Source organism: Capricornis sumatraensis, chromosome 15 (assembly GCF_032405125.1).
Source record: "Capricornis sumatraensis isolate serow.1 chromosome 15, serow.2, whole genome shotgun sequence".
NCBI lineage: Eukaryota > Metazoa > Chordata > Mammalia > Artiodactyla > Bovidae > Capricornis > Capricornis sumatraensis.
The window spans coordinates 43,690,716-43,714,181 of record NC_091083.1 but is presented as its reverse complement, the minus strand read 5'-3'; the positions used below and the strand labels follow the sequence as shown (position 1 = coordinate 43,714,181).

The following is a 23,466-nucleotide window of genomic DNA, read 5'->3' as shown; positions in this document are numbered from 1 at the left end:
CCTAGACCCTATACAGCCAAATAAATAAATGAATGCTTTTTAAAAAACTTAATTATAGAGTTTGTGAGAAAATAACAAGAGGCAGCCTAAATTTAGGTGATGTGCCTCTGCAGAAGAAAAAATACTTTGACAATAAATAAGGTTTCAAAAATCAATGATTATCAAAAAAAATTTTAATCTCAAAAAAACTTTAAAAATCAATGACTATTAGGGAAAAAAGTCACTAAAAGGTACCTGCACATAGAATTGCAAGATTTTATTTATGTAGAACTTAATTTCTTATAAGATATAAACATTCCCCAAGGAAATACAAATTGTATCATCTGAGAACAAAAATTATCCTAAGGATGGCTGATAAAATAATTTATATTGGTTTATTACACTGGTATTAAATTTTCCAGTTGAACCCAACCTTGCAATTTCCTAATATTTTAACTATCAATATAATGACAAAATCCCACTTGTTGCGAAAAATAACATTTCAAGTTAACAATCTGAGAGTAAATGCCTGCAACTCATCTTAACCTTCAAGCAAAATTATTATAATCTGGGAGGTGGGGGAAGATGAAGGGAGATGGAGGAAATCAAACACTTATAACTTAAAAACTTTCAATTTAATTTACTATTTAATTACTACTCAATGTACAGGTAGTATTAATTTTAAGAAACTAATTTTTGTTACAAAGAAGTAAAATCAATGATTTATGCCTCCTTTATGAAAAAGTTGACAAATGGAAAAAAAAGGTCTAATTTATAAGCAAACGTGAAGCCTGTGTCACACAGACTGTGCCGCCCGGTGGGCACGGCCTTACTCTCTTCAGGGGTGAGGTCCGGGTACACCTCTTCCAGGGCAGCACGCAATCTCCGCTCGTCCACAAACGGCAACAGAGCCACACCTGGGGACACAAAAGCACACCAACCGCCCCAAGTATTAGAGTCACCTCAATGTCAACTGGTCCAAATGGACATTTCTAGTAGAATATTCCCACAAACATAAAAACATCTTGGAATTGAACTATTTAGTCAAAATTCAAATTTTCCAATTTTCCATTCTTAAAATGGCTCATATGGAAAACCATCTTTGATCTTAACTCTGCGATAATAAAAATTTTACGTTAAAAGAATACCTAAGATAGCAGCTTGTTCTCATCTTCCTTATAAGATGGCCTTGGGCAAGTTAGTCAATTCCCCAAAGGGCTTGGGCTTATCCTTTCATCATTCTAGAACCTTGGATTCTTTTATAAAACAAGATCATTCAACAAAAGTATATAGAAGTTCTATCACATTTTAAAACCTAATAATTAACTCACACAAAAATTTTAGAGATTTGTTTGCTTAAATAACTTGGGGATGGTAGAAGAGATGTTAATTTTCAGGCTAAAAATTGTCCTCTGGAGTGTGATAGAATTAAGGTCATTGTTTTAGCTAGACCATGTGCATCATCTTCAAAGAAGCACACCAGTTAATGCAGGATCCATTACTAGAAAAACATATGAAGCTTTTGAAGCATAGCAAGTTATGCTGTCTATAGTATAAATAGTATCTTTGACAAATAAAAAACTTAAATAGCAAAGAGAAATGCTAAATGAAGCTAAACAGTTTTGAAACTACTGCCATTCAAAACTGCTGCATTTATGATTATTCCCTTTAAAATGATTAGAAGTGGAAAGTTTCCAAAGTTGTCATTAATGATTTAGCTGCCATATTTTCAAAGTTAAGAAATGTGTTCAATTGTACCACCTACTACGGAGAATACATATATATTTTTTTAAGTTAAAAAGAAACTAAGTTCTAGTGTGAATTTCATAGGGTCAAAAAGCTGATAAACACTTAGATGGAAAAAAACTTCCGAGAGTTGTTTGAGTTTAGGTAGTCACACACATAAGTTACCATAAAAAGCTAAAACACTACCTAGCTTTCATTTCCTACCTACTAGATTCAGGATCTACACAAATTATGAGAGATTTTCCTATGATATCAACTCCAGAAGCAAACAGTAAGCAATTTGCAGTGCTAATGACAGCAATATGGTTAATAAGTAACAAACAAGACCTACTGGCCAGTGGAAGAAAGAATACTTTGCACCCAGGTATGAAGATGGTGGTGCTCGAGAATGAAATGATAGTAAAAACGACAGCAGTGGTGACTTTTTTCTGAGCACTTATATCCAATGGCTCATTTAATCGTCTCAACAGCCCAGAAGCAGTCCAAATGGCGGTAGTATTTAGGTAAAAACAGTGGTCACACTTTCCAGGTTCTGATCTTACTTCTGACACTGTGTGACTCTGATCAAATAACTTATATTCTGTTCATATAAAAAACACATTTGAAATACCTGTTATATTATTACATATAGTATTTGTATGGTCAACAAGTGTTGGAAATATACCCAGATAAGTTTTATCCTCTATCATTTTAGATGTACTCAATTTAGGCAAGAACTTAACTAAGTATTATCATTACCTTCCATAAGTTTTAAACACATGTATGGAGAAAAAAACTATACCTCCTAACAGTAGTAAGTTTTACCTCAAGAAAGGTATATTCTTGGTACAGAGTCTACTAAGTGAAAATATCTATATAAGATAAAAAAATATTAAAGGTCTAAGTTAAACCCATGCTGGGACTGCCCAGGTGGTGCAGTGGTAAAGAATCTGCCTGCTGATGCAGAAATGGGTTCGATCCCTGGGTCGGGAAGATCTCCTGGAGAAGGAAGGCAACCCACTCCAGTGTTCTTGCCAGGAGAATCCCATGGATAGAGGGGCCTGGCGGGCTACAGTCCAGTGGGGGGTACCAAAGAGTCGGACACGACTGAGCATGCATGCATGCAAACCCACCCTAAAATTCATTTGGAATCTCAAGGGACTCAAAACAATCTTGACAAAGAAAAATAAGTTAGAGGACTCCAATCTTCTGATTTCAAAACTTACTGCAAAGGTACAGTAATTAAAACAGTATACGGTACTGGCATCAGACAGACAATGACCAATGGAACAGACAGCCCAGGAATAACTCCCCCACAAGACCACTGAGTGGGGAAAAAGCAGTCTTGTCAGCAACCAGCACTGGGAAAATGGATATCCACACACAGAAGAAAGAAGCTGGACTCTTACGTTACACCATATACAAAAATAAACTCAAAATGGCTCAAATGCCCTAAATGTAAAGAGCCAGAACTATCAAGCTTTTAGAAGAAAACATACAGAGGAAGCTTCAATGACATGGGGCCAGGCAGTGATTTCTTAAGACACCAAAAGTAAAGGCAGGAACAACAAAACACTCCAACTAAAACTGGACGTCACCAAAATTAAGAATGTCTGTGCATCACAGGACACTATCAACAGAAGGAAAAAGAAAACACACAGAATGGGAGAAAATATATGCAAATCATGTATTTGATAAAAGATCAGAGTCTGGAACATACAAAAGACATCCACCATACAGTACCAAAAACCCAAGTCAAAAATGGGCCAAGGACTTGAACAGACAATTTTCTAAAAAAGATACAGGAATAGCTAATAAGCAAATGAAAACAATGATCAATATCACTAATCACTAGGAAAATGAAAATAAAAACCACAATGAGACACTGTTTCACACCCATCCAGATGGCTACTATCAAAGGAAACAGAAAGCTACTATCAGTAAGGATGTGGAGAAGCTGTAACTGATGCACACTGCCTGACCTTTCCTCTGGGTAATTTATACTATAGTAACAGCAGGTTGTCTGCATGTCTATGTATTTACTTACTCGTTTAACACACACTCACATAAATACACTTATATTTTTATTTACTATTTCCTATTCTCCTATGTCTCCTCTCCCTGTTACTCCTCCGCAAAGCATCTTCAAAAGCAACCTAAATCCCAATCCATGTGTGTAACACAATATGCCCACACAGCACTACACCTGCATAGCCCCAAGCAATGGGCTGCATTTCCCAGTACCATTCTGTTCAAGTTAATAAGAAATTCCAGTTACTGCACAAGTCAACTCTAAAATCTCACAAATAATTATTTCAATTGGTAAATTATTACTTATTCCCCTTTGTTCCACAATTCTCTTTGAGTTATTTTATTGATCTTCTGCACCACAGAGAATAATCAAGGGAAAAGGTGTGAAAAATGGTAGTACTAAACACACTTATCATTCCAGAAAAATAATGGTGGAAGAAGAGGTTAAAATGACTTGTTGAAAGGGACTTTGATGGGAAACAACAGCTGGCTTAGTGTGTTTGAGACTTTCTTGTGTTCTACTGTTATTATACATTTTTTGAATACTAAATTATCACCTTAAATTTAATACTAATTTTTACTGCCCTTATTTCTACAAAGTCTGTGAACAGAAGGAATGAGAAAATAATATACAGACAAATAAACTTTAAGTGATGATCAATGTTAAACATTTAAACTAAATGTTTAATATATTTTTCAAAAGAGTGTAAGTAAATCTCTACATGGATACTCTTGAGTGTTTCTATTAATACATCACCAAGCAACTTCATAAGGCATCAATGACTAACAGGAGCCAAGTCCCAGGCTCCATTAATTAATTCAAAGAAGATAAAAGATAAAATGATTAATTTGTCTCAACCTGATTTACTATTTATCATAATGTGACTATTAAAATTACATTAATCACGGCTAATCCCAGTTTGGATGGCAAAATATAGAAAATTCTTTCATCCCATAAGTCATTCAGTTCAGTTCAGTCACTCAGTCATGTCCGACTCTTTGTGACCCCATGGACTGTAGCACACCAGGCTTCCCGGTTCATCACCAACTCCCAAGCTTGCTCAAACGCATGTCCATTAGTTTGTGATGCCATTCCACCATCTCATCCTTTGTCGTCCCCTTCTCCTCCCACTTTCAATCTTTCCCAGCATCAGGGTCTTTTCAAATGAGTCAGTTCTTCGCATCAGGTAGCCTTCAGCATCAGTCCTTCCAATGAATATTCAGGACTGATTTCCTTTAGGATTGACTGATTTGATCTTCATGCAGTCCAAGGGATTCTCAAGAGTATTTTCCAACACCACAGTTCAAAAGCATCAATTCTTCAGTGCTCAGCTTTCTTTATGGTCCAACTCCCACACCCATTCGTGAATAGTGGAAAAACCACAGCTTTGACTTTTGTTGGCAAAGACCTTTGTCGGCAAAAACCTTTGTTGGCAAAGTAATGTCTCTGCTTTTTAATATGCTGTCTAGGTTTGTCATAGCTTTTCTTCCAAGGAGCAACTGTCTTTCAATTTCATGTAGTCACCATCTACAGTGATGGTGTAGCCCAGCACTGGAGCACAAGAAAATAAAGTCTCTCACTGTTTCCATTGTTTCCCCATCTATTTGCCATGAAGTGATGGGGCCAGATGCCATGATCTTCGTTTTCTGAATGCTGAGCTTTAAGCCAACTTTCTCACTCTCCTCTTTCACTTTCATCAAGAGGCTCTTTAGTTCCTCTTCATTTTCTGCCGTAAGGGTGGTGTCATCTGCGTATCTGAGGTTACTGATATTTCTCCCAGCAATCTTGATTCCAGCTTGTGCTTCATCCAGCCCAGGATTTTGCATGATGTACTCTGCATGTAAGTTTAATAAGCAAGGTGACAATATAAAGACTTGATGTACTCCTTTCTCAGTTTCGAACTAACTGTTGTTCCATCTGGCTGTAACTGTTGCTTCCTGACCTGCATACAGATTTCTCAAGAGGCAGGTAAGGTGGTCTGGTACTCCCATCTCTTGAAAAATTTTCCACAGTTTGTTGCGATTGACACAGTCAAAGGCTTTTGGCATAGTCAATGAAGAAGCAGCAGATGTTTTTCTGGAATAAGTCATGTTAGTATACAGTTTTATCAGAAAGAGAAAATTATCTTAAAAGGAATACTGTCTAAATTTTACCTTGCCATGCATACTTCTTCCCATTCAAATCAATAGCAAAATCTTCAGGGTAGAAGTCAATTATACTGGAATCCTATAGCAGAGAGATAAATATAGATTCAAAAAGTGAAGTCACACATTTCTGTTATGAAAAATTTGATATAAAACTTTTGATCATGCTATCATGCCTGATAAGAAAACAAGCTTTACTTTTAAAATAGTATTCTTTAAACAGCAGGTGGAGGGGGAAAAAATCAACAATTTTAAAAGATAAAAATAAAAGATATTAACACAGAAGAATTTTAGAGTGGATATCTGTGGATCCAGTGTAGAGTGAAGAATTTATAGAGAACCCTGTTTCCCAGCTGTGCCTCACTCTCCTCACACACAAGATTAGCTAGGAGGGGATTCCAGGTGTGCCAGTCTTAGGTCTGGCAGTCACCACAAAGGCCGGAACAAACAAAAATAATGGCTTACAGGTAGGCGGAGAACAAAATAACTGTTTTAAGAATTTCTTCAAAATACAAATGCATTTTATTTACTAAGTAGGGTACTGACAGCCAAGAAAAGCAGAAAAAAATAATAAAGTAGTGAAAAATGTACAGAAGAACTCAAATACTTGCACTGCTTCTGTACTTCACTCTTTTAACTATGAAATGCAACTATGACTCATGTTAGTAAAGTGTATGACAAAAACCCAGTTACACACTCAAAACACCAAGACTCATGGCAAATATATCTCAGAATATATCGGATACATCATATTGAATTTAACATTAATATAGTAACATGTTGATAATATAGAATAATTTAAATTTGGCTAATTTTGTGAACAACTCCAAACATTTACTCTCTCAAGCCAGACAGCAAAGTTTCTGTATCATAAGAAAAAAAAAAAACCATCACTAACACGAATCAAGAACAATTCTTAAGTTTACTATTTAGATATTAAGAAGTTTACTTATTTAGCAGGTTGAAGAAATAGAATGCACTTGTTATTTTGCAAAATAATAAACACGTCTAAGACTTGCGGGGGGGTGGTAGGGAGAGACTCACTGGATCACTCATGAGCTTCCGCCATGATGGAGGTAGAAAGTTACCACTGGCAGCTGGAAAAACCCCCATAAGTTGTTCCAGTGGTTTAAACTATTAAAAACAAAACAAACAAAAAACTTTAACATATGACACACAATTTTGATCTAAGCCAAAATTCTACAAATTTTATGGCTCTAAATAGCTCAGCTTACCGGTTTGGTACCCTTCTCAAAATCAGAAGGCATGTCTGCAATCCCTTCGAAGTCTGAAGCGAATGGTGCATAATGGAATGGGTAATACCACTTCCAGGACGCACAGCCCTGGAATCATTCAAAACACCAAAGCCACAAATCTATGTTAATGATATACACAGAAAACCAAAAAATATTAGGCTATTAATCTATAATATTCTATTTACAAAACATATGATTTCTAGTAGATAGTCCATGTATTAATTTTTCCATGAGTTTTAAAAGTTATTTTGATTCAATTTGAACCTTTCACTTCATATCAATGGCCCCTTTATTTTAAAAAATACTGCAAAACACCTTTAAAATCAGTAGTTAATACCAAATTTTATATTCACAAACACAATTTGGTGAAATTTTTGTCCTTCAAATGTGTTTGGTGGTATTTCTTTACAACTCTAGAGCTTCCAGTTAAAATGAAGAACAAAAGTGTAGCTGACACTGAGCCTACAGATGGAGAAGGGACATCACCGTGATTGACAACAAAACCAGCAAAAGCTTCATTTGAGAATTCCCTAGATTTTCAGTGAGAACTTTCTTTTTCTTGTAAAAATATTCAATGATATGTATTTTGACTCTGTGCCTGGTGAATTAATCTTTATAGGAGTAAAACACTATATTAAAATATTCTATAGTTGATACTTAACACATTAAATTACTTTCTACTAATTACAGATCACAACTGAACTTGCTTCATTCTACAAACACAAAACCAAATACTAACTATGAGTTACAACCCCCATGTCTACCTAACTTCTCACCAATCTGACATCCCAATTACCAAAGGCTTTAAGTCAGACTTCAAGTAACATCATTACTTTACATGGAGGAAATGGTATCATTCAAATTCCTTTCCAATTCTTACTAGTATTTTCCAGGCTTTCTCTTTTGTTCTGTAATTTAGTGACCATCTAATAGTTGCTCGGTTATTTTTTTTTTCTTCCAATTCATTTAGTGACTACCTATTAGTTATTCAGTTGTTTTTTTATTCCAATTAAAAAAAACACTAAACTGTAGTCATTTGCAAGACAAAGCATACTCAACAACACTCCTTTATGTTGAAATTCTTTAACAACAAAAATTAGTTCTGAATACACATTAATGAGCTTTGGAAACAAATACTAGGCTCAATAACACACATTATTACAAAAATTATCTTTCTAAAATGATCAGCTAGAAATTTAGAGGAAAATATCCTCTGTACCTGGTAATAATATCGTAGAACCCAGCAGAGTCCTTCAACGTAAGACTGAACAACTTTACGTCGGAATTTTTCATCTGCTGCATCAACATCAAATTTGTTCTTGTAGTATCGCTGTTTCCAACCAGCTTCCCATAACCTACAAACCAGGCAAGATAAGTTTATCCTGATTCAATATGGTAACTGTACACCTATTTATCACCCTGATCAACTTATATCCAATGTCCAGGTGAAATGTAAATGAGTTCAACAGTAACGCTAGCAAACACAGTTCATTTAACTATCTTCTAAAAACTTCACTTTCACAGGATTTATTACCAACTTAAAGAAGTTAAACATCAAAAATTCAAAACACTGATTCCAGTAAGATCATTCTAAAACTACATTTTAAAAAAGGATCATCACTTATGCTAAAGTAGATATGTAACAGGGTTTCCTAGGTAGCTCAACTGGTAAAGAATCCGCCTGCAATGCAGGAAACCCTGGTTTGATTCCTGGATCAGGAAGTTCCCCTGGAGAAGAGATAGGCTACCCACTCTAGCGTTCCTGCCCGGAGAATCCCCGTGGACAGAGGAGCTGGTGGGCTGCAGTCCATGGGGTCACAAAGAATTGGGCATGAGTGAGTGACTAAGCGCAGATACGTAACACTTGTTTGCCTGAATTTTTATACTGTTTTACATGCTTTTGGACCGTGGAATAATTCTAAAACTACATTTTAAGATTCAAATACTGAATATATTTTTACATAGTTCAAGTTCCTCAGTTTATTAAGATATATTTAAACTGCATAAAGAAAGTCAATTAAACTACTTTGAAAAAAAAGATTTGCTATGGGTAATTCTTTTAAAGGTAAAACACAATTTATAAAAGAATAATCTAGAAACCAGGCAGAAACTTGGTATAGCTAATCTATACTCTTCATGCTTGGGCATCTTAAAGCTAAGAGTTAAAGGGAAGGACATGCATGCACATGTACATATGTATATATGCATGTTCTGGTAAAACATAGAAGCAGGACAATCAATTCACTATTAATTACTAAACATACAATGAGAAGAGCCACAAAGTACTGATTTCTCATTCTGAGAGATTAAAACATTTTCTTGAAAGAACACAAAGAAGCCATTTTTCTTTTCATCAGGACAGATCTCAAGATGCTTCTACAGTAAGGCCACTTTCTACCATGTGCCAGACCTTACAAATTAACTGCAGTCATGTTTCAGAATACAGGTAAGCCCTTTCCAAAGTTCACTTTACACTACTTGGCTTGTGCAAAAGACCTCCATCAATGCCTGTTTTCCCTAAGTGAAAGAAGTGCAGAGACGATTTCGTTTTTTTTAAAAAAGGCAGAAAGTAGGAATCTCATTTAGCCCGTTTGTTTTCAGGGTGCACCCTGGGAGTGGGAGCAGCCCTGCCAGCTCCTTCCTCAGGAGCCACACTCAGTGTCTGAGCATCAGTCGTCAGAGCTGTGAGCTGTGTCTGTGAGCAGCTGGGCCTGATCTCCATTTATTTTGTGCAGCAAAATGCGACCTGGGGTAACTGGTTCTTCACTATATGCCATTCTAGCTATGAAAGGTTTCATAGCTACACAAAGGATTCACAGAACATCAATCTGGAGAAATATCTCTATTCATGATGTAGATTATCACTATTGTACAAAAGACAGTAAGAAAATAAATGCTAAGAATCCCAAGCATTTCTTCATAGAAGCATTTCCATCATGATTATTCCCAGCACCAAAATTAAACAATAAAATGCTAAATAAATCAAGTTTACTATTAAGCTAGCATTAATTAGTTTACTATTAAGCTAGCCAGATCATGACTTCATAGTAAGACAAAAAACACTCAAAAAGGAAAATCCATTGTTACAGAAGCAGAGGACAAAAACTCAGGTAAGGTAAAGGTACGATGACACATCATCACAGACTGCAGTATCTGACATCAAAGGTTGTTTGGAAAATGCAGAACCACACATGACATTTGTGAGGTTTCTAATCATAAACACAAACACACCATCCATAATCTATATAAGAAGCATGAGCTTCATTTGTGCATGCTTTTGGACCATTATTGTTCCCTTAACTTTGGACTATATTATTTTGCTAAATTATTAATGAGTTACATTTATTGAGACTGTTGGCCTTTTGCACTTGGGAGTCTAGGATTCAAGCTTAGATTTAATTATAAAAGGTTATTTAATCTCTGATCTGGACAAATGAAAGAATCAAAGTTTCCCATCATAAATATTAAGTATACAGTTAAAGGGAAACTCCTCTGTCATAAAATAGAACTGTGCATATACAAATCTGTGGTTTTTAAAAATATACCTATTTCTTAACCAAATGATTTCTGCATATTTCATCCTGAGGAAGAAACTTTTCAACTGAGAAAATTAAAGCAAACTATATCAAGTATCCAAGTGTTACTGAACTTTCTGGGTTAAGCAGCCTGAAAATTTAATCCCCACACAGTAACACTCAGAACACATAGTCACAGCTAAGCACCTCATGCCTAGCCTATCTAGCGCCTGGTCTCAGAGGGAAAGTGGCTTGGAGGATGAGAACCTGCACGCATACTAATCTAGATACTTAGGTTTAACAGCTATAGCTTACATATCTCACTGGAATTTACTGACTATCCTAACCCTCCACATTAATTACTGGTGGATAAAAAGATCACAGGCAAGTAACTGAAGGCACTGCTTCTTTGAGCTAAATAGTATTAATTAGACCACCTCTATTTCAGCAATTTGCTAACAAAGTGCTACCCAAAAATGGCCTCACCTGACGTTATCCTCTGGCTCAGGTTCACTGTCACTGTCCTCCACTTTTCGTTTAATTCCTCCTCTCGGAGATGGGGAGCCGTCAGAAGTGAAACTCGTATTAGGAGAGACTGAAGGACTCTGCAGACAATTATGACATTACAGAGGAAGGATTTGATTATTCATTTCACAAAGGAAGCTACATCCCACTGCTTCTACCACCATGCTTCATGGTAATACCTTATTTAAAGCTGTTATTTTTCAAACCTGTTAAATAGATATGGTGAATATATTTAGAAAGCATAAAGACTGATTCTGGCCTATTGTACTTCTCCCCAAAAAAAGTAATATGGTACCAAGCTTCCTATGCTTAAATGAATTTGAACGTTCTTAGGACAAAAACTGCTTCAAAAGAAAAACTGAATTTTATAGATTTTTAAAATTATTGCTTAAATATTTCTTTTCTTTGGTAATTCCCTGATCTTACAAATTCACAGTCACTTTCTACTAATCAAACGGCAAAACTGTAAAGGGGTGAAAAGATAAATATATAAATTAACAACATATAAAATAGCCAAGCAGGTGAAAATGAATTTAAATGTTATGTGTTCAACCTAGCATAGTATAACCACTCTGGAAAGCAACAGTTTAGTAATAAGACTCAGCCAGGTAACTATTAAATTATTAAATATTTTATATACACTGCTTTAAAATTCAATGTACAAATAAAAATCTATTGGTCATCTCAGAAGAATATACATTAGTATTTCAAAGACTTGGATACCAGTTTAAATTCAGTGTTCTCTTCTCTATGTACCTAACTCAATGAGGATAGGCATACCCTACAGTACTTTAATATTTAACTAAAAATTAAAATCTTCTGCAACTTTAGTTTTAAGTGAACAAAAACATATGCAGCAGAAAAGGTTTTCACAGTAAAGGTTTTGTTAGTGAAAATCTATTAGATATTTTGAGTAAATTGAACTTTTTAAATTGAGAAGTTCAGGAGGCTATTTTGATGAAACTGTAAAATCTGAGCATAAAGGCAGTTCAAACCATAGGCTAAGAAAGTCTGTTACAACAAAGCAAAATTACATTTCACATGGAGTTTGTTTTAAAATGTAGAATATCATAACCCTTTGTTTTAAAATGTAGAATATCAACTTTACTCATGATACTGTATGGCCAGGTGTCACAGGTGACAGAGTTTAGACCTAACGCCTCTCTGATGTTAAGAAACAGCACTCCATCATCAACACGGTGCTGCCAGTCACGTTCAGGTCCACTCTGTGGGGACCGTAGCCACTGTGCTCTTCAATGACAAACATCAGTTTCTTCTGTCCTACTCAAGAGTCTCACTGCAATCCCTTCCACTGACCCTCCGCAGCTCACTGTTAATGGTGCAAGTAATAAGACAAGAAAACAAAGCAAAAAGAACAGATACATGTATATGTATGTACAGCTGAATTTAACCAGAAACCAACACACTGTTAACCAACTATACTCCAATATAAAATAAAAATAATACTAAAAAATAAATAAATAAAAATAAAAAAACAAACCCACAACAGTAAGGCAAGCTTCTTCTCTTGGAAGATGCAAAACCTTGTTTCTTCAATTTCAAATCTAAGGTCCTAAAACTTCTCATTGTGAATTAATAGAGATATAAATTCAGTCTCTTGACATGGCAAAATTTCCACATGTAGGATTGCCCTACAATAAAGAACCTGAACATCAACAGGATAACTAATAGGAATAATAAAACTTAAATATCCAAAGTTACACAATTTCCTTGAATTCATCATAGTAACAAGTTATGTATCTTTTTTCCCTGTACAGAGTTCTCTTTCTCTCAGGTCTGCTAGACTGAAATAAGCAATAGCTTCAATCATCTGCTGTCTGTCTGTGTTAGCTCATGGTCTATTCCCTCATCCCTGCTTGCTGTCTTGCCATGTGCCCTGGGCTCTTGGGTCTTTGTCAATACAACAGAAAGCTAATGGGCAGAGTACAGCCTTGCCAGCTGAGATGATCTGCTCCTGCAGTCTGGATTACAAAGTTCAAACATGGAGGGATATCACAAGGCAAATCAATTTAGTTCCTGAGTTTACAAACAGGGACCAACTAGAATTTCGGTAGTGAGAGCTACCTTAAAATAGATACTTGGATCTATTCCATGACTGAATCAGAGAGCGAGAGTTTAGGCAGTAATCAGCACCTGTACTTAACAGACTGAGGAATACCATTTTGCAAAATGCCCACAACTGATCCCTGGAAGAAAGGGGAAATTAGGTAGCAAAACCCTCCCTCTTCTCTTGCCCCAGCTATGAGACATGTGGATGTCCTGTCATGCTTCCACCACCATCACCATCATGCCTTGGGGAGGAGCTGGAAGCACTGAGGCCCATGTTCATTACAGAAACACTGCAGCCACTAAGCCATCTTATTTACATGCATTTTCGTTCCTTTTACATCATTTAGGTATTTTCATATTTCATATTCAACATTTAGATCATTTCATATTGATAAAGGCAGATTTAATAGAAATAAAAATATCCCAAGGCAAAAGACATTGAGAAAAGCTGTAAAACAAAAAACACCTCCAGGCTACATGATCAAATTCACACACAACTACAAGGGGCACCTGGTAAGCCACCACCCTTTCACGCTACATGAAAAGTGAGTCCCTTACCAAATTATTCTGCATCCTCATTTCATAAGCTGCTTGTCTTGGATTACTGGCCACTTGAGATCCTGGTGAGCTTCTTGAACCAAGGGCATGAGGGGTTAATATTCCACCAGGAGAGAAAGATGGTTGATCTCTCTAAAATAAATGAAGACAAACGAATGTAGAAATTAAAATGAAACCACAACACAACTGGATGACAGGAAAAAAAAGAGGGCAATGGAAAGAGACCCCACTATAAGCATGTAAAAGATGAAATATTCTGTTAACATTCAGGGTTGTTTACACTTTGATATGATGGTAACTCACCCTGTAAACAGTCTAATAGCAACGCTGCTCTAAAAGTACATATAATTCATCGTTCTGGTACATACATGTGACGTTTGAGAATAGCCATCGTCACATTCAGTTCCACTCTATGGAACTATTCAAGTCTCAGGCTGTTCTACTACATTTACTTACAATTTCTCTACACGTTCAAGACATAATTCTAGTCAAATAAAAATAACATTAACATTTTACCTTAATGGTTAAAAAAAAAGTCAAGAGTTTGATTTGTACTTAGGAAATACAGCTTTTATTCACTCTTCATCTTGCTAGAATTTAACTCTTTATTGCCAATCAGAGCTATGACAACAGCTATAACAGTTGACAGCTATGACTGACAGATGCTTTAAAAACAAATACTGACTGAAAGAAAATAATCATACAGAGTATGGACTATTATGGATAGAATAAATAGGCTATAAGGATATATTGTACACCACAGGGAACACAGCCAACATTTTATAATAACTGTAAATAGATTATAACCTTTAAAAACTGTGAATCATTATGCTGTACACCTGAAACTTACATAATATTGTATATCAACTATGAATGAGTGAGTGAAAGTCACCTAGTCGTGTCCAACTCTTTGTGACCCCATGGACTATACAGTCAATGGAATTCTCCAGGCCAGAAAATTGGAGTGGGTAAGCCTTTCCCTTCTTCAGTTATCAACTATACCTCAATTTAAAAAATTAAGAAAACAGAAAGCAGTAACCAAACAGGCTTCTCCCCAGATCTAAGTTGTTTGGAACTAATTCAGCAATAAATTACTCTTCTCCTTTCTAGGTTCCTGAAATTGATCAAACCCAATAAAATCTGAAAATAAAAGGCAGTCCCTCAACTCCATTGAGTTTAGAATCTAGAAAGGATGACAAGAATCACAAGAGGTAAAGGAAAGGCCTGCTCAACCCAGGCACCCGCCAGGCAGCAAGGGAAGCCATGGAGAAGGTGAAGTGTGCACAGATGGGAGGAGGAACCTTTGGACGAGCCAACAGGGGCCAGGCTTGGGGCAGGGGCAGCCTGGCTTGTTTAGAGGATGTTGAGAAGACAGGAAAGGAGGAGCTGGCAGCAGGAACTCAGACACCAGTGCACTCTGCAAGCCAGACTGAGAATGGACTCTGAGGGGGACTAAAGAGTCACTGCTGATTTCTGAGCAGAGAAACAACAAAACTGCAGGTAGCTATCCTATTCTGCGGGCTTCCCAGATGGCACAGTGGTAAAGAATCCACTCGCCAAGCAAGAGATGTGAGTTCGATCCCTGGGTCAAGAAGATCCCCTGGAGAAAGGAATGGCGACCCAGTCCAGCACTCTTGCCTGGAAAATCCCATGGAAAGAGGAGCCTGGTGGTTACAATCCACAGAGCTGCAAAAAAAATCGGATGCAACTGAGCATGCATGCATCCTATTCCAGGAAGATTAACCTGACGAAGTTAAAAGACAGAGCATAGTGACTTCAAGGGGTATCAAAGGTTGACTACTTTTATTTAAAAAACAATAATAACTGATTATTGTAAAAAACTCAAATAACAAAGTACCACCTGCCCCTCCTGCCCATCAAGTATTCCCTTCAGACTCGAGACAGAGCTTAGATAGGACTCCTTTAAAATCAATACCAGGCAGGAAGGCAGTTGGGTGGGTACCATGTCTCTAACCAGATCCTACTGGGTAAAAAATAAAAAGCTACTGTAATGAACACCTTCCTCCCAAATTGTAAACTTATAGCACTGCCAGTCTTATGAGTTAAAACTCACCTTCATTCTCTTTCTTTTTTCTTTCTGTCGTCTTCTAAAACTGTCCTAAAAGTATAAAATCCACATATTCTGTCAAATAATTACACAAAAATGTAAGAGTTAAACATTACCAGGAATGATTCGAGAGACAATTAAAGTTTTAAAGGAAGACCCCAGAAACCTAGGTACATAATGAAACTAGGCAATAGACTGCATGTTCAAAGTGCTGCTTATCAGAACTGTACATGGCTAGAGGGCATTCTAAAATGGGTTTATATACAATTTAAATGGTTCCTCTTAATTTTTTTTCAGATAGTTTTTAATATCATTTCAGGGAAGAATGTAAGAGTCATGACAAAGACCCTTGGTTTTACCCTGGAGTGAATAGGCTGGCAGTATAAAGAAGATACACATAAGTAAGAAAATTCTTTAAGTTGTAGCTGAATATAGTTCATAATCAAGATGAAAACTTCAAAAATTCAACAGGACAATTTAATAATGAGCCTCTATTACCTAAGAAGGGCTGGACAGTCCCTACCCTATCACATGTGTGGCATGTGATAAAGAGAACAGTGGGGCTCCAGGCAAACACTACCACTCAGATGCTCCCCCCAATGACCACCACCAAATAGACCCAATGAGAGAAGGAAGAAAAGACAAATGTCTGCACTGCTTATTCTGGGTCAGTTTAACTCACAGGAAAGGGTCCAATCTGCCTTGATTCTTCCCTCATTTTTGAAATCTAGCCATGGTTTCAACTAGACAGGATTTAGAGCTGACCTTGCTTCCCACTAACCGAGTCACTCAAAGGCGTCCTTCCCCAGAAAGCATCCCTCCCATGCCCATGCCTGAGTGCCCAGGCATTGAAACAGCAGCAAAGGTGCCCACAGCAGGTATTATAATGACCATCACCCTCCTCTTGGCACTTCCACCCTCCAAGGCAGTACTGCCACCCCAAGAGAACACTTAACAAGATGAGAGGTTAGCACTTTCTGCCAGGAGGGGCTGAATGCCAGATACATGCTGACTGACCACTTAAAACCTCCTAAGATCCGAACACCACCAATTTCCCTAACCACGCTCTGCTTGCAGAGTTAATGAGCCATCTCTTATCTGGCCGTGACTCCTCCTTCTGAAACCATGCTCTTCACCTCGCTGCCAGGACACCACACTCACCTGTTCTTTCACTCCTACTGCTGCCTTCACTCAGCCCTCCTTCTACCCTCTGAAAGCTGCTGCTCCCCTGGGCCCAACACCTGGACCTCCCCACTTCTCTGCTCTCATAACAATAATCACCTAGTCTCATGAGTCTCCAACCAGAGCCTCTCCCAACTCAACACCCCCACCTATGTGTCTCAACCTTGACATGTCCAAAACAGAATCGCCACCCCCATCTCTGCATCTCCCAGTCTTCTCTTCACAGCTACTCAGACCAGACCATTTTTCAGTTGTTCAGAAAAAAGTGCCTTGGAGTCATGCTTGATACCTTTCCTTCTCTCACACCTAGGATTTAATCCCTTAGCTGATCCCACTGGTTCTAGCTTCAAAGCCTACCCCAAATCCAACCATCTATTACCACCTTCACCGCCACCATGCTGGCTCCCGTAGCATACTGCAGAGGAGCCTCTTAATTGGGCTTGATGCTTCTGTCTCTGCCTCCACACAGCAGCTCGAGCTAATGTTTCCTAGTTCGTGTCAGACTTTGTCACTTCTATGCTTCAGTGATGCAGACTGAGAGCTGAAGTCCTGCTCATGATCGAGAGGGTTCTACCACATCCACCACCTTTCTGACCTCTTTTATTCCCTTCCCTTTGCATCCTCTGCTCCCACACAGGCTCCTCGCTGTTCTCAACATCCCATAAGTGCTCCAGACCAGAGCCTTTTGGTGGGTGATTCCCTGCGTCTGCAGTGCTCTTCCTGAAAATATCTGCATGGTCCACTCCCTGACATCAGCAAGGCCTTCTCCAGCCACCTTTCCTTAGGCTGCGACCTCCTCAGACACTTCGTCCCCTGCTTTAACTTCCTTCACAGCACGTGTCACTCTCTCACACCCTGCATACTACACTTCAGCTTTGTCTTAATTATCCATCTCCCCCAGAAGAATGTCAGTTCCACGAGCTCAGAAGTTCCATCTATTTTTTATTTTGTATTTTTGTTGTATCACTAACCCTCAGAATATGAATACTATCTGGCACATTGTAAACAGGAAATGTGTGCTGAATAAATGAACATTTGCAAGATAAAAGGCAAAAATCAAAGCTAATAAAAAAGACATTTCTGACCTAACTGTTCAATTTTAATAACAAATATCGATAGACTCCCATTCTACTATTTTGCTCTTTTTAAGGGAGGCAGCTACATAAGCAGATCAAATCTACCTGGACAGGACCTTACTGATATTTCATCTTTTTCTGTGTTATGAATTCCTTTGGAAATCTGTCAAAAGCCATGGACACATGTTCCTGGAAAATATATACACCCAGATACTTTTATGTTGAATTTCTGAGGGTTCATAAATTTGTCCAATACAATGCCCAACCATGCCAAAAAACATAACAAGTCACGGACACCCAGAGCTGTCAAACGCCCTCTCTGCCAGGTCAGCTGGAAACTATATGACTTACTGAAGTCTGAAGCACTTTGGTTTCTATCAAATCCTACACATCCCAGTCTAATGCCAAATACCATCAATATTTAACACTGCAGAGTCTGCTAAAGTCACAGGAAAAGACCTTTCTAACATGCGATTTTATACAGTAACACACAATGTGTGTCGTTTATTTCTTCGGCATGAACAGCAGCAGTGCAAGCGGAGCCGCCGTGATGGTTAAGACTCGTTACAAGTGGCTGTTCTGGTGGGAGTGTCATACCTCACAGTGAGTGAGTTCTGCTGTCTGAATTTTACATGTGAAAATTACCAAGTACCAAAGGCTTTGAAAAAATGCCTACAGTCCACCCACTGTTATACAAAATGGTACCCATGCTTCTAAAGAAGAGGCCATTAGCTACAGTAACGCAAAGCTGAGGAAAACACAAAATCTTGTCAGATACAATAACATGTCTTAATCTTTAAGGAGATCAGGAAGTTATGAATCGATATTATGTTGCAATCTGCTCATAAAGATCTGTAGCACTAAGAAGCTGAAGGGTCTCCTCCGCTTCCTTTCTGCTCCTCTCACCCACTGGTGGCCTCCCTCCAGCCCACTCTGCCTCCAGGCTGCGGCCCCTCCCTCTAGCCTGAGGACCAGGGGCCCATCCATCCCACTCTGACAACCTCAGGCAGCACCAACAGCTTCGCCTCTCTCCAGGGGCTTCCTCCCCCAGCCTTACCTTCTCCTGAAACCTTCACACTCCCAGAGACCCCTGATGGAGGCACTTTCCCACTTTATAAACTCCCAGGGATGTCAAGTTTCTGCTCAAGACAGGACCGATCTCCCATCTGCTCATGGTTCTCAAATCTCCTTCTGAAGGACTTCTGACCTGAGCTCCACATGGATGATCTGACTGGTTTCACAGACTTCTCCTCTCAGGTGTCCTGTGACCCCTCAATCGCAGCACCTCCAAAACGAAACGCATTTCGACCTTATCTCCACCCCCAGGGGGCTCACGACCTGGGTGAATGGCTCCAGCAAACTCCCCACTGCCCATGCTAAGACTCACCCTATCACACGTAACTAATTCCAAAATGCTCTGCGACTTTATTTCCTCCTTTTACGCCCACATTTCTTACACCAGCTGCAACCCTCTACCTCAGCCAATGCAGTCAATCCATCCCAGATCCCCTATATTCTGCCACCAGAGTACAGAGTTGCAAAGTCCAGCGCATACACAGTGCCTATAAAACACGGCAGCCAGCAGTTCAATTCCAGCATTCTTCTAGCTTTGGAACCCTCATTTCACGGCCCACTGATTAGGCAGGTATTTGGATTTATATCTTACTTGAGATTAAAAAGAGAAGGTACAAAGCAACTCACACAGGGTGCAATACATAATTCCACACAGCAAGCATCACAGCCTTTATAAAATCGTCAGAGCACTGACCACTCGTGATCACACTGGTATTTGATACACTACATTGATTTAACAGCACACTCAGAGAGGTTAAGAGGACAATCACAGGATCATCACAGCCTATGAGAGACAGGAGCAATTGAGCTACTGCAAGAGAAACACTTTACCTCATCATCCTTTCTCTTTTTAAAAATGCTATCCTCAACTTCACCAACTGCTAACATGATCATCTGTACTCTCTGCAGATTGACATAACCACTTTCTGTAAGGTAACCCTGTAAGTGATAAAATACATGTAAAATGACCTTCTTACAAAAGCAAACACTTCTGTTTTGAAATTATTCAAGAGTGAACTTACCCCGGTTTTGTGTACCACATTTTTGTATATGTTAACCAAGCGGTCAATGGCACCTTCCCTGCCACCAGGAAACAAACATCAAGCATTAGGACCAGACGGCATGGAGAGGCCAGAGGGCTAAACAGGAGCTTGAAGACACAAGCTCACACGCACACACCTAATCTCTAAGGATGGCAGGTGAGGAAGGAAGTCGTTTCCCACAAAGAAGCACATGAAGACCCAGTCGTCGATGCTCCTCTCGACATCAAACGTGAACGGCAGGCTGGCCATGGTGAGCTCTCTTTCCAAATACTGCGACCAAAAAGCAATGCTGTTATTAAAGCCATCAAATAGCAGCTGGCTTACTATTAGCGCACCGATGCCAACGGTCACTGCCACATACCTCACGGAGAATGCTGAGACGAAGGAAGATAAACTCTCCTTCTGCACAAGGAAGGCTGTCTGCCAGTTCATCGTGCTGTAAGAAAGGGGGTGAAGACTCAACATATCTACTCTGAATCTTGGAACTTTCTTCATTCAAACAAATAGCACAGCTTTTTCTAAAGGAAGTCCCATTTTAACATTACAAGTATTAAATAAGAGCAGAATTTACCAAACCATTTTAAAAATAAAAATTACCCACAATCTCAATCACACCTAGACCAGGGGCTGAGTGTTCAGATGCACAGTCGTGTCTGAGTCTTTTGTGACCCCATGGGGCTTACGAGCTCCTTTGTCCATGGGATTTCCCAGGCACAAACACTGAAGTGGATTGCCATTTCCTCCTCTAGGTGACCTTCTCGACCCAGGGATTGAACCCATGTCTCCTGCGGGTCTACACTGGCAGGCAGATTCTTTACCATTGAGACACTGACTGAGCACACACTCGTTTTTAACAGAGGGCGAGACACTAAATATTTTAGCCTGTGGAGGGAGACATGTATGGTTTCTGTTGCATATTCTTTCATGGTTTGTTTTATTTTTACAACCCTTTAAAAACAAAAGACCCTCTTAACTCATAGGTCGGACCTGGAGAGGTGCAGTGTGCCAAACCCTGACCTACACCCAACCAACATTAACATTTTAATGTACATGCCTCACCCTTCTCTGTGAATATATATACTTTTTACCAGTTTTCACTCAACATGTCTTTTAAAGAGGTACCATCTTCTTAAAACAGACATCCTTTAAAATGGATATAAATGATTTAAATGGATATAACCAAGGGAACTCATAATAGGGAGAAACTAGGAGTTACTCAAAGGTATCAAGAAGTTTAATGTACTTGATTTACAGTTCCTTTTAAGAAGAATAACCAAACAAATCACATACAATGGGCATTATTACCTATGAGACCTCAGCCTCGTGTAGATGTACGCTGTGCTAGGAAAGCAGGGAGGAGAAAGAATCTGACTGCATGCAAGGTTGTGAATGTGTGTTTATGGAGTTTGGAAAGATACATCTCTATGAGGGGTAACAGAGCAAGTAGATTAAAAAAAAAAAATCAAACCAACCAGTCTTCTTTTTATCTATTTTTAAAATGAGGCATTTATATACTTAATGCCATTGAACTGCACATTTAAACATGGCTAAAAACTGGTAGTTTGTTATGTATGTTTGATCACAAAAATAACACTGAAAAATATTAAATGAGGCTACTACCATCCTGAAATTCTTACCTTTCCCTTCTTTTCTCTTGGCAAACCTTCACAGTCCTTGACATCATGTCCAAATTGATTACAAAGACCACAGGGTTTGGGTTTGTTTGGTTTGAATTCTTCTCTGATAATGGTAAAGTTGGGCTCATGTGTAGCAAGGCCAAGCATAATGAGATCAGCTATCAATCAACAACAACAAAATACCAAACAGTGAGCATTTCCAGAAGACCCTTACTGTAACCAAAGGCAAGATATCATAACACAAGACAGCAAAGCAAAGAAAAGCCCAAAGGATCACACAGAGAGCAAAGCTGAAAAGCCTAAAACTTCCTAGTGGCCAAGAACAGGACCTCCAGAAACATGGGCCTAGAGTGTAACTACCACTCAGAAGTCAACACCTGGAAACATTCCATTTTAAAGATATACGACCATATTAAAAAGTTGAAAAAAAATAAAAATAAAAAATCAAGATAGGTGAGTATTAACCACAGGTTAAATAACTCCATACTAGTTCTCTCTCAAACATAAAATAAGCATGGCATTTTAGAATTTCCAGGCAGCCATGAATAATTCATTGCTACACACCAATCCATGGACTCGCTACTGTTTAACCCAAGAGATTCGGATCCCGGAGAAGAAACTTACCATCTGCTCCACATAAGCAGTGATGAGTGTTTGGGTCATGGTTAGGCTGGGCTAGAGAAAAGGGAAATATATATTTATGTAAACAGATTTCATACTACAGGAATATCACATTTTACCAAACATTTTCTACACAATGGCTTGTCTTTTTTTTTTTAATAGAACATATAATCAACTATTTACATACGAATTTTACCTCTTTGTCTTCTAATATAATCCATGATTTTATGTTCCCCTTCACCAGGAGCACTAGCATCAGATAAAATAACCTATAAAAAACAGTTTAAACATTTTTAGTTCATTCCCAGTTTTCAGGCTCAAAAATCAACAGAACTGAACATTTTAAATAAACTGGGATAATTCTATTAAAATAGTGTTACTAATTGGAAATTTTTCTTAATAAGGTGTGTGTTAGACATCAAAATTATTTCACTAGTTAACTGACTACTTGAAACAGAAAAAATGAAATTTGGGGGTCAAACTTAGCCATTAGAAAAACAGATCAGTTCACAAGTTTCTACTCTTCGCTGCTACTCAAGTATACAGCACTGAGCCACACAAGCCCTGAGAGTAATTGGTAAGAGATACGCATTAAATACAGAGTACCACATCTAATTAACAGGGAAACAGGCTTATGAACCCAAGGTTATATAAACATTTTGCTTAAATTTTACTTAAATACTCAGGAGCACACAGCCATTCTTTAAAGGCAGCCCCATGACTTTTATCCTGCTGTATTTTGATTTCTAACAACAGAAATTACTTTCATATATATGTATTTTAAATCATGAGTCCCATCTTATGGCTTCACAGTGACGGTAAGAGGACAAAATTGGCACCGAGAGAAAATTCGGCTGCCGGTCACTGGACCATGCAAGGCACCCCATCTCTAATAACCCTAGAAGCTTCTCTTTCCTCTAACAGTCAACCAGCATTTCATGGGGGGAGAAAAAGACAAATA

At 38.3% G+C, this 23,466-nt stretch overlaps 1 protein-coding gene across 2 annotated transcripts in view; it reads right to left on the bottom strand.

The window, feature by feature from the left end:
* The window catches only part of XRN2 (5'-3' exoribonuclease 2), a 66,604-nt gene that overhangs the window by 25,577 nt on the left and 17,561 nt on the right, over positions 1-23,466 (bottom strand). For both annotated transcript variants that reach the window (XM_068986740.1, XM_068986741.1), the window contains exons 7-21: positions 22,702-22,774; positions 22,509-22,559; positions 21,885-22,042; positions 20,609-20,683; positions 20,384-20,517; positions 20,227-20,284; positions 20,036-20,143; positions 15,879-15,923; positions 13,805-13,936; positions 11,138-11,256; positions 8,356-8,491; positions 7,116-7,223; positions 6,925-7,014; positions 5,890-5,962; positions 813-896 (exon numbers count right to left, since the gene is read on the bottom strand). In XM_068986740.1, coding sequence (XP_068842841.1) covers positions 813-896; positions 5,890-5,962; positions 6,925-7,014; positions 7,116-7,223; positions 8,356-8,491; positions 11,138-11,256; positions 13,805-13,936; positions 15,879-15,923; positions 20,036-20,143; positions 20,227-20,284; positions 20,384-20,517; positions 20,609-20,683; positions 21,885-22,042; positions 22,509-22,559; positions 22,702-22,774 — 1,444 coding nt within the window. The remainder of the gene's footprint in view (positions 1-812; positions 897-5,889; positions 5,963-6,924; positions 7,015-7,115; positions 7,224-8,355; positions 8,492-11,137; positions 11,257-13,804; positions 13,937-15,878; positions 15,924-20,035; positions 20,144-20,226; positions 20,285-20,383; positions 20,518-20,608; positions 20,684-21,884; positions 22,043-22,508; positions 22,560-22,701; positions 22,775-23,466) is intronic.